The sequence below is a fragment of the Pyrgilauda ruficollis genome, unplaced genomic scaffold, assembly GCF_017590135.1.
Source record: "Pyrgilauda ruficollis isolate IOZ18807 unplaced genomic scaffold, ASM1759013v1 scaffold164, whole genome shotgun sequence".
Taxonomy (NCBI): domain Eukaryota; kingdom Metazoa; phylum Chordata; class Aves; order Passeriformes; family Passeridae; genus Pyrgilauda; species Pyrgilauda ruficollis.
Window position 1 is genome coordinate 1,035,352 of NW_024515209.1, and position 15,280 is coordinate 1,050,631.

The 15,280-nt window shown below is 42.8% G+C and overlaps 1 protein-coding gene across 6 annotated transcripts in view; it reads right to left on the reverse strand.

Annotated features, from left to right (window-relative positions):
- Positions 1-15,280, reverse strand: part of RASGRF2 (Ras protein specific guanine nucleotide releasing factor 2) — a 120,364-nt gene that overhangs the window by 29,963 nt on the left and 75,121 nt on the right. For 3 of the 6 annotated variants that reach the window (XM_041463301.1, XM_041463299.1, XM_041463296.1), the window contains exons 16-17: positions 14,525-14,653; positions 13,172-13,261 (exon numbers count right to left, since the gene is read on the reverse strand). The exons of 1 other annotated variant lie outside the window; for it this stretch is intronic. In XM_041463301.1, coding sequence (XP_041319235.1) covers positions 13,172-13,261; positions 14,525-14,653 — 219 coding nt within the window. The remainder of the gene's footprint in view (positions 1-13,171; positions 13,262-14,524; positions 14,654-15,280) is intronic. 2 more of the 6 variants (XM_041463300.1, XM_041463298.1) reach the window with 1 other exon arrangement.

The following is a 15,280-nucleotide window of genomic DNA, read 5'->3' on the forward strand; positions in this document are numbered from 1 at the left end:
TCAAGCAAGTAAATGGGTTTCACACATTTGCACAGAAACATGTCAGAAAGTGAGCATTTTATTGTTGGTAAGAAATCTAAACTGGCAGAGATCCTGCCCTCCTCCATTTTTTAATTTATGATATTGGGCTGACATACATTAGCCAGCTGAAGAATGGCAGAGCTGGAAAAGAAAACCATATGAATTGTGGTGAAAAGAAGGATGAAGGAGATGAGATCCCATTCACCATGTAAAATACAGCATATTTGCTCAATAATACAGTCCTTCCTTTTTTTTTTTTTAATTATTATCAAATGATCTTAGACTTTTCTCCCAACCTAGACCATTTTCTGGAGTTTTATATGAGGGATCTGAGACTTGAGAGCACAAATTGTAACATTTAGCAGCAGTCTTCTGTTCATAAGAGAGGAATATTTAATCATTCACTATGCCAGGCTTTGAGTTTGTTCCACAAAGGGTTACAAACCAATTCAGCATCAGAACTGACTGTCAGGAACCAGGAGCAATCCAAGTCCAGTGCATTTCAGGCATTTGATTTCACTTTCACTGGTCCTTGGAACATATGAAATAATTTTGTTCTAAGAAATATGCCACTGAAAATCCCTGCTGCAACCACCCACGTCAGAAATAATTCCAAGTATGTATTTGATTCTTCTGCCTAAAGCCTCTGCCACACATACAATCTAACTATCAAATCAAGTCAAGGGATTATGGTTTTAGTAAGGTAAATCCCAGGGATTCACATGGACCAGCTGATGTACAATAGTGTAACAGATAGAGACCTAGTGACTGCATTTAATTTCTGCAAAATATTTAAGGGAAAAGTTGGTAAACTATTTTTAAATGACCCTTGATTTAGAAAGGCTTTTTCTAATCAGAGAAATTTAAAGAACACAGCATTGAGATAAAGCAGTCATGTCAAGATTATGCAGTAAACTTGGATTAAATCCAAAAGTCTAAAAATACATCAGTCCAGCAAAATAATTTCAGTTTAATGGTTGGGAGAGAAAGGTAAGTGGCTAAAGAATACCTTCAAGATCAGGAATGTATTTTATCTCCTCATAATAACACAACTATGGTTGCTCTGAGAATTATTATAATCTATGAGATTATATGCTTAAAGCATGACTACCACAAAGAATGAAAGTATTCTTTTAAGCTCACAGAAATATTCCAATTTGAAGATTTGTCCTTCAAAAGTCCTTTAAAAAAAGGGTTGCTGCCATAACTATAATTAGCACACACTCTTGAGATTTCTGGGGTTTTTAAATAGAAATATTTTCTCAGGAGAGCACATCAACTCACTCTTGAAAAAAATATATTTAAAAATTGCTAAACAATGAAAACATGTTTGCTGTCATTAATTACACAATTTATTATTAAAAACCAGTAACTCATCTTAAAGTAAAATACAAAAATGCACAGTATTTGGTTAAGCTAAAACTCATCAGCAATACAAGAACATCCTGTCCTTTTCTTCTTTCAGCACCAGCAAAGAGAGACAACAAGGGGTTAATGTCATAACCAAAACCACTTGTACACATCTTCAAAATCACGTTTTTTTGCACACAAGAAGTATTTGTGTGTGCATCCATAGGCAAACTCACAGCCAAATTTTCCTGGTGAAGCCTTAGACAAAACCACCCAAATCTTGTGCCTCTGTTGATAAATGTATCTGTAGGAAGGAGCAGATCCTGAATTTCAAGGGCTGTTGCTGCCAATTGTGCTCTCAGGTTTCTGAGCACCATGGAAAATGTGCAATGTGACAGCACTTTTTTTTTTTTTTTCCTACGACTTACATAAAAAAACTATAGGGAACAACTGAGGAAGAAGAGCCTTTCTGAGCAACCCTTAGCAATTATATTGGCCCTTAGACTTTTTTTTCACTGCAATAACGTTTGATTTATCTGCTATGAACAGTGACAAGAATGGCAACACTGCAGCTGATATTTCTTTTAGTTTATGCATTTGTCTGTGCTTCTCCTACATCTCTCATCTTTCTGGGAGGAGATAAGCAAAATGATGTTTTTCTGCATCTCAAATGATTTCTAACTCTTGATTTCCTTAATGACACTTCATCTACACTTTTAACTTGCTCTATCATCAAATATGAAGAGGAGTACAGCAGATATTTATTGCACAATGTTCACAGTCTTTTCAAGAACTATTCAAAGGAAGCTTTCAGATGCTTAAAGTGCTCAGTACCACAAAGAGAAAGTTAAAATACAGGCAGTGACAATGTACAGATAAAAAAGAGAAAATCACATAAAATGGCTTTTGGAATTTTTACCTTTAATTCACTAAAGTTGAAGGAAGTAGTTTGTGAGATTATTCATATTTTTATAATGTCAATAGGAATAAAGGTTAAATGGAAAGGAGGCGATAATTGCAAGGAGCCAAATGTATCATTTTTCAGACCATCTGTGAACAGAGAGTTGACTGTCATGAAAAACAAAAGCTGGCAGGATGCACACCAGTCACCAAAGAAATCTCAGAACAACATGTCCATCTCACAAGCAGCTTTCAGACCACTTAGGACTGGGTCATAATGGAAGGTTTAACTAATATTAATTATGCATGCAACTCTTGGGCACAGGGGGAATGAAATGAAAGAAAAAAGGCATGAAAATCGTCCCCAAACTTCTCTCCCCACACCACTGCAGCTGCTCAGAACTTACTCCAATAGGTCAGGAAACAAATGTTTCACAGCCCTGTAACTCAGGAAATGTCCAGTGAAAATACTTATTTCCTGAGCAGCCAGCTCCTCCAAAAGAGTAAGATATTAATTCCAAATAAAGAAATACATAAGTAAAAGCAGGAAATCCTAAATTTCTGCTAAACTGGAGGTGGGGAAAAAAAATCACCATTTTCTCCTATTTCTTAATCACCAGAGCAAGGATCACTTGAAGCAAAACTTTCATTTTCAAGCCATTATCTAAGCAAGTAAGATTCAGCTGTTTAGCCAATTATTTAAAATTGCAAAGCAAAAATTTTTGTGAAAATTTATGAATGAGCAGCCCGGAACAGGGACCCCATTTGCCCCCTGCCAGGGCACGGGCAGCCCCTGGTGACCCCAGCCCCTCAGAGACATCAGGCACAGCCCTGGTCACTCTGCTTTGGTGACAACCCCTGGGCAGCTCATGACAACCCTGCAGCCTCAGAAAGGGACACTGCTTGGGGCTAAATTGCCATTTTTTTTGTCACACAACCATTTTCAGTGGAGAACAGTGTCAGCTGTGGAGTAGCTCAAGTGAACATTTCCCACACGGGGTTTTTTAAATGAGATGGGAACTTCAAGGAAGTTCAGTGTGCAGGCCTCAGTGCCTCTCAAACCTCTGTCAATCTGCAGAAATAGGTCTGGGAAACTCATTAAAATGTGTCCCCAAGAGGGAACAAGTGCTCACTTCCCCAGTTCCTGCCTAGAGCCATTAGTGACACAAAAATGACAAGGAAAAGGACTTGGCTGTCCTATGTAAAGGTTAACAGATCCTACATCTTTATTTTCTGGGAATTAAACATGTTAAATCCCTGACAGAAGGGTGGCACTGGGACAGCCAGAACACAAGCAGGATTGATGATCAGGACACTATTTGATGGCCTCCTGTCTCTCTGACAGCAGATGAGGTGCCCCTAGACTCACTCCTGGACTTTCACCATGACCTGAGGAAGAACAGATCAAATTACAGTCTTCTACCAACTATTTAAAGTCTCATCTTAATCTTTACTTGGGAAATCGCCATCAAAATTGTTTTCTTTCATGCTGGAGTCAGAAGGAGGAAGTTCCACAAAGCTTTCCCAGTAGAGGACTGAGATGTTATAGCCCAGAAAATTACTGGAGTGCAGAATTGCTATTATAACCAGCAATGTTTGTGGCACCACACTGAGAATCAACTACAAAATGACACACATTTTCCAGTTTTGCTTCAGACATGGATACTTTCAGACAAATTCAGGAAGAAATATATACCTTTCCAAAGGTCAGCATGTTGCCACTGATGCAATTTGAGGCATTTAGCACAGCACAGGACTGGATTACCCAGCCAGCCACACAATGCAGAATCCAGCTCGAAATCACATCAGATATTGTTTGCTTGCCTTTCACGTAACACAGCATGGAAATCTCTCTCAGCCTGTCCTCTCACAATGGAAAAAAGAAAGCAAATATTTCCCTTACAAGACTCACTTAATTCTAGTTTTTGCCAAATCCCATACTAACTCAGCTGCATGCACCAGAATCTCCATCTCAGGAAACATGATGGTGTAATGCCACTTTATTATTCCTGCGATCAGAATCAGGAAAATTCTCCCTGAACAGGACAGCTGACACCCTTGAAAGCAGAACTATACGTGCGTCTGTGTGTGCAAGACAGTGGCAGCCAAGGAAATTCTGCATCTGCTTAAAGCATCATGTGTGTTTGCACACAGATTTCCATCTCGGGGGCCAGCAGGCTCCCCCTGGGAGCGCCTGCCCACGTTGTGCTGCCCCTCCAAGTCACATCACCGAGCCGAAGGCTGAGTGCACCTGGCAGCAGCAGGAGCAGCACACACGAGGCCTGAGCTCCCTGCCATCACTTGGCACGAGCTCTGTCGTTCCATTACTCCAATTAGTGCCTCTGCCAGAACAAACAAAACAAAAATATTGTCGCACTGGGAGCTGGCAAGTTGTTCAAATGACTGCAGAACAGCTCCGCTGGTCACAACCCAAAATAAGCCAAGCAGCTCTCCCTGAAAACTTTCGTGAAACTTTCTCATGATAATTTTGATCTTTTAAAATAAACAGCCTTAATCGAGCTGTGCCTGATTTATCAGAATGGAAAGACCCACACAAGATCCACTCTGGATCTTTATGAAACGTGAATTACTACTTCCAGCTAATTTTCATCCCCTTAATATTGTGAGAGTAATCAAGCAGGGCTAAAGTGTGTCAGCCCGAGAGCTCACAGGACTCATCTGGCTCAACCTCAGTGCTTCTATGGCTTTCTAGAGATTTGTCATTCTGGAAACCACAGCTGTAATTTACAAAGGTCCATTTCTATTTGCTATTGCTGTTACAGTCGGGTTATGTTACAGCTGACAAGCTCCTACAGCACCTCTGAGAGAGGAGAACTTTCCATGCTCATTCCAGTGGCTACTGAATTTGACACTTTCACCGAAGTATTTCCACACTGCTTATCTTCAACCACACTCAGCTGCTCCAAAGTTGAGGTTTGGCAGCTCTACATCCCAAAAACTATTGAAAGGGCCTACAGTGTTTCACCCCAGGCAGTGATCAAGAACACAGTAATAGCCAGCTCAAAATAAATCAGACATTTACAATGCAAAAGGATTACACACTTCCCTCTGTACATCTCTTCTTTCACTGATGTACAGGTTATGCACGTAGCTAATGCACTAAAAATCAGTGGAATGTAGCCTATAACTGCCTTTTTTTACAAAGTTTTAGATTCAGAAAGGAACTCTATCCCTCCATAGGCAGTGACAGGAAGGCAGGTCCTCAGTCCAGAAGCCACAGGCTGTAATAAAAGCCTTGTCCAAAGGGCAGAACAGGCAGTGGGAGCACATGGGAGTGCCCAGGTGTACTGCATTGCTCTGAAGGATGATACCATTTCCATTTAGCACCTGCAGCACATGAACAGAGCAGGTTTTGCACTGGCTTCAGTCAGAATCTGCTGCAGCTGGGAAGGTCTGGTTGTTTCTGCAGGCAGACTGTGAGAGCTATGCAAAAGCAGAGGATGCCAAGAAATGCTCTAGTCAACAGCCAGATCAGTTTTTCTAGACTAAAACTGAGGGCAATTTAGATTAAGGTTTCTTCTTTGTGAAAAGGGAAGGAGGTAAGTAACTCAAGCCAAAGGTAATTTAGCACCAGAGATGTGTGCAGTCAGTTAATTGAAAGGGGTCATATATATGCAATTCATTTTTGTGTAGCAGCTTCAAGCTGTCATTTTAATTGCTCCTTTAAATCACGAAAATTAGAGAGATTAAACCTATCTGTCCCTCTCACTAGCCCAGGGCAGATTTTCCTGTGTGAAGATCATTATTTTTCAGAGATACTCCCCCAAAGACTCTTTTTTCCCCCGCATCTTTTTCACCCTCTGCCTCTCACATGTGTTTCAAAAAACAAATGCTTGTACTGAGGAAGCCAGGCCCTCCTGCCAAGCACAGCTCCCATCCCACTCCCAGCCTGTCCCACAACGTCACCTTGTTCTGGTGAGAAATGGGACCTTCTCTGCAGCGTGGTCGGCGGGCTGGAGGAGGAGGAGGAGGAGGAAGGCAGCCTTGAGGCACGCTGGAAATACAATGCACCAGCTAAAATCGTGTGACAGAGCTGTTGAAACAAAGCTGCTGTGTTCACTAGGGAACAGCTCATTTGTTTGGGTGGAAGTATTTGCTTCTTGTCTAACATTAACTGTCCATGTGGGGAGATCTTCACCCTCCAGCCTCAGCTGAGGAAGACATAAAATTCTCAAAGTTCTTTTAACCTATCTGGTACACAAATGTTAAAGAAGAAACACCCTAGATTGGTTTAGATCTTGAATTTAAGCTTTTGTCAGAACTATCTCCTTGAAGCTCATGTTCAGTAGAACCATCTCAAAACAAAATGACTGATTTTGGAATCAATGGCTTTTCACCAAGTTGCACTACATTCTCATGAGAGAAGAAATCTCTGTGTTTCCTATATTTATGCAAGTACTTCCCACTTTATTAACCGTTAACGAAAATGGAATTATTTTGCTAAACTGTCTTCATCCATGGAACTGTTCAGATATTTTAAAATCAAATTTCCTCATGTCACTGAAAGCACCTTCATACCTTGTGAGAGTTAACAAGTATGAGGGCCTGCAGGAAGAGCAATTTTGGTAAATATACACCAAAAGGTGTTTTTTTCTTTAAAAATCAGTGCAAGATATCTTACTAATGCTGGCACTATGCACTGATTCTACACAGAACAGATGTAAATAAAAAGTTAAGGAATGAAAAAAAAAAAAAAAGCAACAACGTGTCTCAAAGAATTGTACAAAAATAAACCAGGGAAATTCACAAGTTCTAGAAGCCACAGGTGGAAGAAATAATTCTCCATGTAAATTGATTTTATGTAGTGCCAGGGTTTGTGTGGGTGCTGTGTAGATTACACTGCTGTTGCCTAACTGCTGTAACATCTGCAGGATTTCTGCAGCAAGACTACAGATGATTGGTGAGTATTTTGGCAGGAGGTTCCTCTCCCACGTTTCCAGTCTCTCTGCTTGTTTTGACACTGGCTGTGTGACAGACTGGGAGAGGGGAGGAATTCACTCCTAAGGAGATGGGGCTCCCTGCAGCTGCAGCTCTGCTCCAGGACGATTCAAGGCAAAGCTAAAACAAGGGATTAGCAAGGATACCTGGTAGGATGAGACCACTCACGTCCAAATTTCTGTAGGGACTTTTCCATACTATAAGGCACATGTGGGTGCAGATCTAAAGAACTTCTGTGTGGATTTTGTCACTAACTGAAGCAGAAATCAAGAACCAGTTTTATAGAGGTGTATAAACAGAGGGAGAAGAAACTGCTGAAGTCCATTCCTCTGCTAGAATCTGTTAGTATTGCTGTGCTATTTTTATAAATTGGGGAAAGAATAAGGTATGCAACAGCCAATTAATGGTGACACAGCACTTCAGCTCCAGCAAGCCATGAGCCATCCCTCACATCCCTCAGACAAGAAATGACATGTAAAAGACAGAACCTACTCTATTTATCCCTACTGTGAATATTATCATCCATACAGGCCCCAAGCTGTGCACATGGGGTGCCTTATTTAACTCTCTGTACTTTCACTTCATGTTTCTTTTTATCCTTATCATGCTGTTAAAATAAACAACTAAAATGCAAGTTTTCTCAAAGAGAACAGAAAGAATATTTTTAAGATAGGTAAAGATTAATATTTAACCAAGCAGATAAATTAAACAATAGGGAAAGTAGCACAGCTTGGTTGGCATAATCAAAGCAGTTAATTGTAAAATAAGTGGAAATAATAGCAATAAAATCAGTAAGTTAAAAAGCACCTGCTGAAAGGCATGAGAACCTGAACCACCCTGATTTACAGAAAGGTTTCATTCACAATTCAGGACCACCACAGGCAGTGCTCCCCTAGGTGCTTATCTAAGGAGAGATAAAGGCAATGTACATCACATTACAGCTCTCCAGGGCTTTGCATACTCCTCACTTTATAAAGTTATCATTGCATGGGGACAGCAATGCTGAAATGCTGTGGACAGAACTCTCCACAGAGGATAACTGCATGTCCTTCATGGCTGGTTCTGAGTATGTGAGCAAAGGCTCCTGCTGTGAGTCTGCTACCCAGCTTGAATCAGTGTATCCCAGCCAGAACTGGGAGATGGGGAGTGGAGAAGAGCTAAGGCCTCATACACTGGGAAAACAAACTAAAACAACCAGAAGTAAACCCCAAAGATCCTCAAAATAAAATAAATAACTAAATGAACTAACACATAAAATTTTAAAAACTACACCAAAACACAAAATGGCCAGAAGACTTCAGGGAGCAGTGAGGACAGAAGACACACAGGTGACTTTTACCTCCTAATATTCCCCCACAATGCCCAACTGATTTCAGCTGCGGGTCTTGTTCGACTTTGTCAGTCTGGTAACCTCAAACACCCCTGCTTGCAGGTGACTTTCTACTCTGGATCCCAGGTGAGTCTGTTCCCTCACTGAGCTTCTACTGATGGCACAAAGAGCCACAAACTCCTGCTCATTCTGAAATTCTGAAACCCGGCCCCATGAAAACCATCTGATGTCCTACATCTTGCATCAAAAAAGGCAGAAAATCCTGGAATTGTAGAATTGATAAGAGTTGGAAAGGACCTCTTACAGCACTGAGTCCAACCCTTTACCCACACCACCGTTTTCACCACTGCTGCCACCCTCCCCTTTTACCCATCCAGCCTTTTACAGCATGTTCTCATCAACTCTCCAGCCCTCTCTTCTTTAAACTTCACATGCACAGAAGTAATTGCGTGCCTCACCCCATCCCTGACTTCAAACTCCCAAACTTTTCCAGCTCTCACTCTCTCACCTCAGTCAGGACTGTACATACCCTTCAAGATTTGTACAAATTCTGCATTTATACTGTGGTACCATAATAGTCTTTCCTTTCCATACAATTCTTGATGTTTTCTTCACCTCTCTGGCTCCTGCTGAGCACCCAGCTCATTTCAGGAAATGGCCTGTTCTCATCCTCAGTCCTGAGCCAGTCCTTTCAGGTGCAGAGCTCAGTCTGTTTTGCCTCGTGTGCATCACTTGCTATTAATCAACACTGGATTTCATCTGCCACTCCACTCATGTTCCACGTAGGAGTATTGCAAATGACACACGTCGCAGTGTCTGCAGCAGGGAAGCCAAGGAATGACTGAGCAGAAATCAAAAAAAACCCCACCAATGTCATTCACTCCCAGAACTGAGTCACTGACTGGTCATGTCCAGCCTACGAAACAAACAACACCAGGAACCACTGGGAAAAAGAAAGGCACTCCTAAAAAAAAATCTCACAATCATGGTAAAACACACAGGGGAAATAAAATTTGGTTCAGCCAAATTTGGACTTCATGACTCTCCAAGTTTAGTACTGTCTCTACCATGAATAATTACACCAAGTTACAAAACAGGTGATTCCATGGTGTAAGTTCTGGTTTGTAACCTTCAGTTTTTCTGCTCAATTCAGGTGGACACTGGATAACTCTAACTTAATCTTCTGAGACTCAAAACCACACATTTGCTTGTCAAATTTGCTGCACAGCCTTCTGTTTTTTACATCACTTGGGAGAATGACCTTTAATGAAGAGCTCACTTAAACAGCAACATGAAAAAGAACTTACAAATGTTAGGAATGTTGTTTTTCCCTTTCAACATTCCCAAGCTTTGATGTTCCTTCTAATGACTGCATAACTGAAGATTGTATTTTCTCTCATACTTCAGTATTATGAATATTGAAAAACACTGATTTTAACAATACAAAAGCAGTATTTTCAACTGAATTAGTTCCTGGTGGGAAAACCCAGTATTTTCCATCCTTACCTTGCTTCTTAAACAATCTGTGAATGTACTGAATTAATTCATAAAGCAAATTGTGTCAGTAATTTTACTCAGAGTCTGATTCCAAAGGCAGAGAATATTCACCATTCAAATAAAAATTGCTGAACTGAAGTTTGTGACAGGTTCACCAGACAGTGTGATCACACAGCACATACAGGACAAGCACAGAGCCAGATCCAGCTGTTGAAATCACAAATGCAGGGAACTCTCAGAACTTTGGGCCTAGAAGCCAAAGTTTAGAATTAAACACAGGATTTGGGTGAGACCTTGAAAAAGGCTCCCAAACTCAGGTGCTAGAAGCGATAATGTGAATTTATAGTTCAAAGCAGAGACACATTAAGCTAAGTAAAGGAAAGTTTATAGTTTTAGAGTTTAAGATACAGAAAAAATAAAAGTAGTTACAGAGTAGTTACAGAGTAGTTACAGAGGTAAACAAGGAGAATGCAGCACTGTAGGTTTGTGTATCATAACATGATTGGTTAAGAAACTTACACTGTAGCATGAGTCCATAAGATTAAATGTTTAAGGATTGGGTCAAAAACACACATATTTTTGTTTATTGGTCAATAAATCCTTAAAAAGGATTATTGGTCAACAAACCCTTAAAAAGTCTCATAACTAGAAGTCTTGTGACCTTCTGAGCCATGTGGTAAAGATGTGAGCAGAATGCACCCTTCCTATGTAAAAGATAAGAAAAATAAACCACATCACCTAAAAAACTCAGAGGTCCTGTCTCTCATTCAAAACTTCTTCACAAATCCCCACACCCAGGCAGAAGGGGTGTAGGACAGGCAGCCCCAACCTGCCCTCCTCCTGGGTCCAGGTGACCCATCTGTCAGGTGAGGGGAACGTGTGGATGTGTCACCTGGACTCCCAGTGCACCTCCTGGAAAAGCTGCAGCCCAGGGCCTGCAGAGAGGCACCTCCCCTGGGTAAGGACCGGCTGGTGGCCAGGCCCAGGGACAGAGGGGACAGTGCTGGGACAGTGGGGACAGTGAGGACAGTGCTGGGACAGTGGGGACAGTGCTGGGACAGTGGGGACAGTGCTGGAATAGTGGGGACAGAGGGGACAGTGCTGGGACAGTGAGGACAGTGCTGACCCACTGGGGACAGAGGGGAAAGTGCTGGGACAGTGGGGACAGTGAGGACAGTGCTGACCCACTGGGGACAGTGCTGGAATAGTGGGGACAGTGCTGGGATAGTGGGGACAGAGGGGACAGTGCTGGGACAGTGGGGACAGTGATGCAATAGTGGGGACAGTGCTGGGACAGTGGGGACAGTGAGGACAGTGCTGACCCAGCTGTGTCCCCAGGGAGCAGTGCTGGGCCATCCTGTTCAAATCCTGGGCCAGGGGACCGAGTGCTCTGCTGGTAGTTCCCGGGTGACACCGGCGTGGGTGGCAGTGTGGATCTGCTGGAGGGCAGGAGGGCTCTGCAGAGGGCTCAGACAGGCTGGACCATGGGCCACAGCCTTGGCTGTGAGGGACAACAAGGGCAAGTGCCAGGCCCTGCCCTTGGGTCACACCAACACCCCATGGAGCACTCCGGGCTGGGCAGGGGGGCTGGGAAGCTGGGACAGGCCCTGGGGTGCCCAGGTGGCCACGAGGCCAGTGGCCCCTGGGCTGTGCCAGCCCCAGGGCAGTAGCTGTGCCTGTGCTGGCACTGCTGGGGCTCCATCCCCAGCTGGCTCCAGCGCTGGCCCCTCAGCTCAGGCAGGGCCTGAGGGGCTGCAGCGTGTCCAGGGAACAGAGCTGGGAAGGGAACGGAGCCCCAGGAGAGGCTGAGGGAGCTGGGAAGGGGCTGAGCTGGAGAAAAGGAGGCTCAGGGGGGCCCTTGTGGCTCTGCACAGCTCCTGCCAGGAGGGGACAGCCGGGGGGTCGGGCTGTGCTCCCAGGAACAGGGACAGGAGCAGAGGGAACGGCCTCAGGCTGGGCCAGGGGGGATCAGGGTGGGCACAGCAGGAATTTCCCCATGGAAAGGGGGCTCAGGAACTGCCTTGGCACTGCCCAGGGGGTCTGGAGTGCCCATCCCTGGAGGGGTCCCCTGGAGGTGGCACTCAGAACCCTGGGCTGGGGACAAGGTCGGGCTCAGGCACAAACTGGACCTGATGATCTGGGAGGGATTGTCCAGCCTAAAAGATTCTCTGATAAAGTTTCTAACACTGATCATCACTGTCTTGTAATCTAAAGATCATGGGAAGTACACAAGACTAAGAGAAGCAGTGATCCAGGCTCATGCAGAAATTATTTTCTCCTGATGTCTTCTCAGCCACCAATTAATGACCAGAGCTCTACACACAGTGGATACAAAATCCACTGAGATCCACAGGGACCATTTACTGTCTTACACAGATTTTCACAGGTCATTTTGAGACTGGGGTCTTCAAAGCAATTTCCTGACATTCCAGTGGGAAAGAGGCAAGCGTGAGTTTACAGCTGGATTGTGCTTCGTCACACATAATCAAAATGAAGATCTGACAAATCAAAAGATTTGTCAAGCCAAAGGGAAATTGATTTTGTAGACTTTAAAAAAACTGTTGTTTATTTGCAACATGACCTAAGAGAGGACCCTGTTAGTGGAAGATATTTATATGTCAGAGGGTACACAGCAAGATAAGCAGCACATTCAAAACTTAAATAAAGTATTTTATGTTGCACTGAATACCTTCAGTCAGTAATTACTTACCAAGTAAAATACAGTATACACTTACAGTAAGTAAAACTGCATACCACCTTTGGACATAGAAAACCTCATTTTAAAAAATAAAATCTTAAATTTGAAATGGAAAAAAAAAAAAACCAAACCAAAAAACCAAGAAAGATCTTATTGGGATGCCCAGCAGATCACATACATATCAAATATTAATCTTCTAATAATAGGCTGGATTAGAAATATTAAGAAATCAACCAACAGGGTTGGAAAAAGGCCTTAAAAATACCCAGCTCCAGCCCTGCCATGGGCAGGGACACTTTCCACTAGACCAGGCTGAGATGAGAACACCACTCATGAGAACACAGGGGTCTGTTCTTGAGGAACATTCACCTCCTGAGCACCTGTGTGTCACCTGCCTGCACAGCACACCCCCTCACCTGGCGGGCTCCCGTGCCCAGCTGCAGCTGTGGCAATGGCAAAAGCAGAAGCAGGAGACACTGAGCAGTGGCTGTTGTCAGCAGTCTGCACTGTAAAGGGGAAGGACAGGAAAAAATTACCTTCTACAAACTTTTCAGCAACCAGCAACAAGACTTAGAATCTTCAGTAATGTTTGTAACTTTGTGGACATTGTATTTATTAAAACTGTCAGATAATTTTCTGTGAAAGACAGTAGACATATCGTAATCATATTTATGGTTTATATTTCCATATCGCTGTAATTAATGTTGCTATAGAAAAAACATCTAAGACACTGCCAGGGTGAGTAACAAGATATTAACCAAACTGGAGAAGGAAAAAAGAAAAGATATAAAGAAAAAACAATGGCATAGAAAATTAACCTAAACAAAAAATTATGTCAGAGAATTAAGCATATTCCCTATCTTCTGATAACTGGATTCATACATTTTCCCTGGTCACTGCCCAGCATGAGCAGAATTTTTCAGATTTTATCAAATTTTCTCTATGGGGAGTGCTGTGAACATTGTCTCTAACTAGAACTCAGATAATATGACACTGCCCACAGTTTCCAGCTCCCAAATCTTGCCTTCTTGCCACAAATGCACCAAATCACATAACATTACTACTGGTTTGAATCTAAAGTGTCCTGGCAACAGGTGAGAAGGCTCTGCTCTGCTTTTGTTTCAGTCCCAGGTATGAAACACCTGCCCAGACTCCTGGCCTGCAGGAGCTGGCAGCATTTTAAGTCTTCCCGGACACAGCTCACAGACCTGCTAATGATTTCAAAGAGCCACGTGAGAGTTATTTGAGGAGCTCCAGCTCTCTCTTTCCTCTTCAGTTGAGCAGCTTTTTCAAATTTTGGAATGAATAATGTGAGACCATCTGTAAATGTTCAGCGTTGCACAAAGAAACAGACGCAGTCCCTCCCCATTGACAACAATGGGTGTTGTGCGTTTCGTGATTACAGATGGTGCCCAAAATATGTCCCCTCATCAGCTGAAAAAAATATGTCAGAGTCTTGAGAGTTCTGTGAGAACAGGACTGATTCAATATTAGTCTTGAACTTGGGCACATCCTGCTTGAGCTATTTCAGAACACTGAATCATACTGAAGTCTCAACATGCTTCCATGCCTCATTATTGCCGCTCAAATCTAACAGGCACACTTCACATTTTAATGGCTCTTTTATTTTTAACACCTGAGAAACAAGAAAAATACAAGCAAACCAGATTACTTGAACATGAGTACTGCTTTCTGCTGCCCTGCACAGATCACAGGCACAGTGACCAAGCTGTGTTTGAAGGGACTGGCAGAGCCAGGACAGCTCTCACCTCCCGGCTGCCGGTAGCGGAGGTGACGCGGCGTCGAAGGGGACCTGCACGGGGACAGCTCTGCAGTGTCCACCACTGAGGTGCTCTCAGGAATGGTCCTGTCCACTGACACAGTTTCCAGAACTGCTGCTTTAAAAGAGAATAAGTGTCAGTACTGATGATCATGCACAGTTTGGTTTACAGTGGTTTCAAACAGTACCGTGCCTGTAACTTGCCATGAGATTTTGCCATTAACTCAACAATAATTATCCTCTGGATGGAGTTAAAGGAGTGGAAAAGTCTTGTACCTCTGACACAAAAGCTCATAAATAAAGAACTTGGTGAAAACCAGCAAGTTGTCAGTTTTAAAGTGTGTTGGATAAAACTGCACTTTCAATCAGGAGAATATGCAGTGACATGCACACATAATAAAGGTACTTGAACTCATAGATGTTCTATGACCTAGAGAAAATAATCCTTGTTGAATAACAAAATGTAATCAAAATCTGTCCAATAAAATTGCTAAACAGCACTGGAGAGCAGACCAGTCCATGGTGGAGTTCTTTTATCAGAAGAATAAAAAGAGGAATGGGATAAACACTACTTCCAAAATGAGGAAAAACAAGCTGATAAAATACATCCTGCATTTGATGTGAATGACAGCTCTGCCTGCAGCACAAGCACTGCGTATATAAGGCTAAATATAAACAAAAACTTTGGAAAACAGGAACTCTGAAAGGAAACAACTTTGAAGGTAGGGAAAGAAGGTGAAAATCT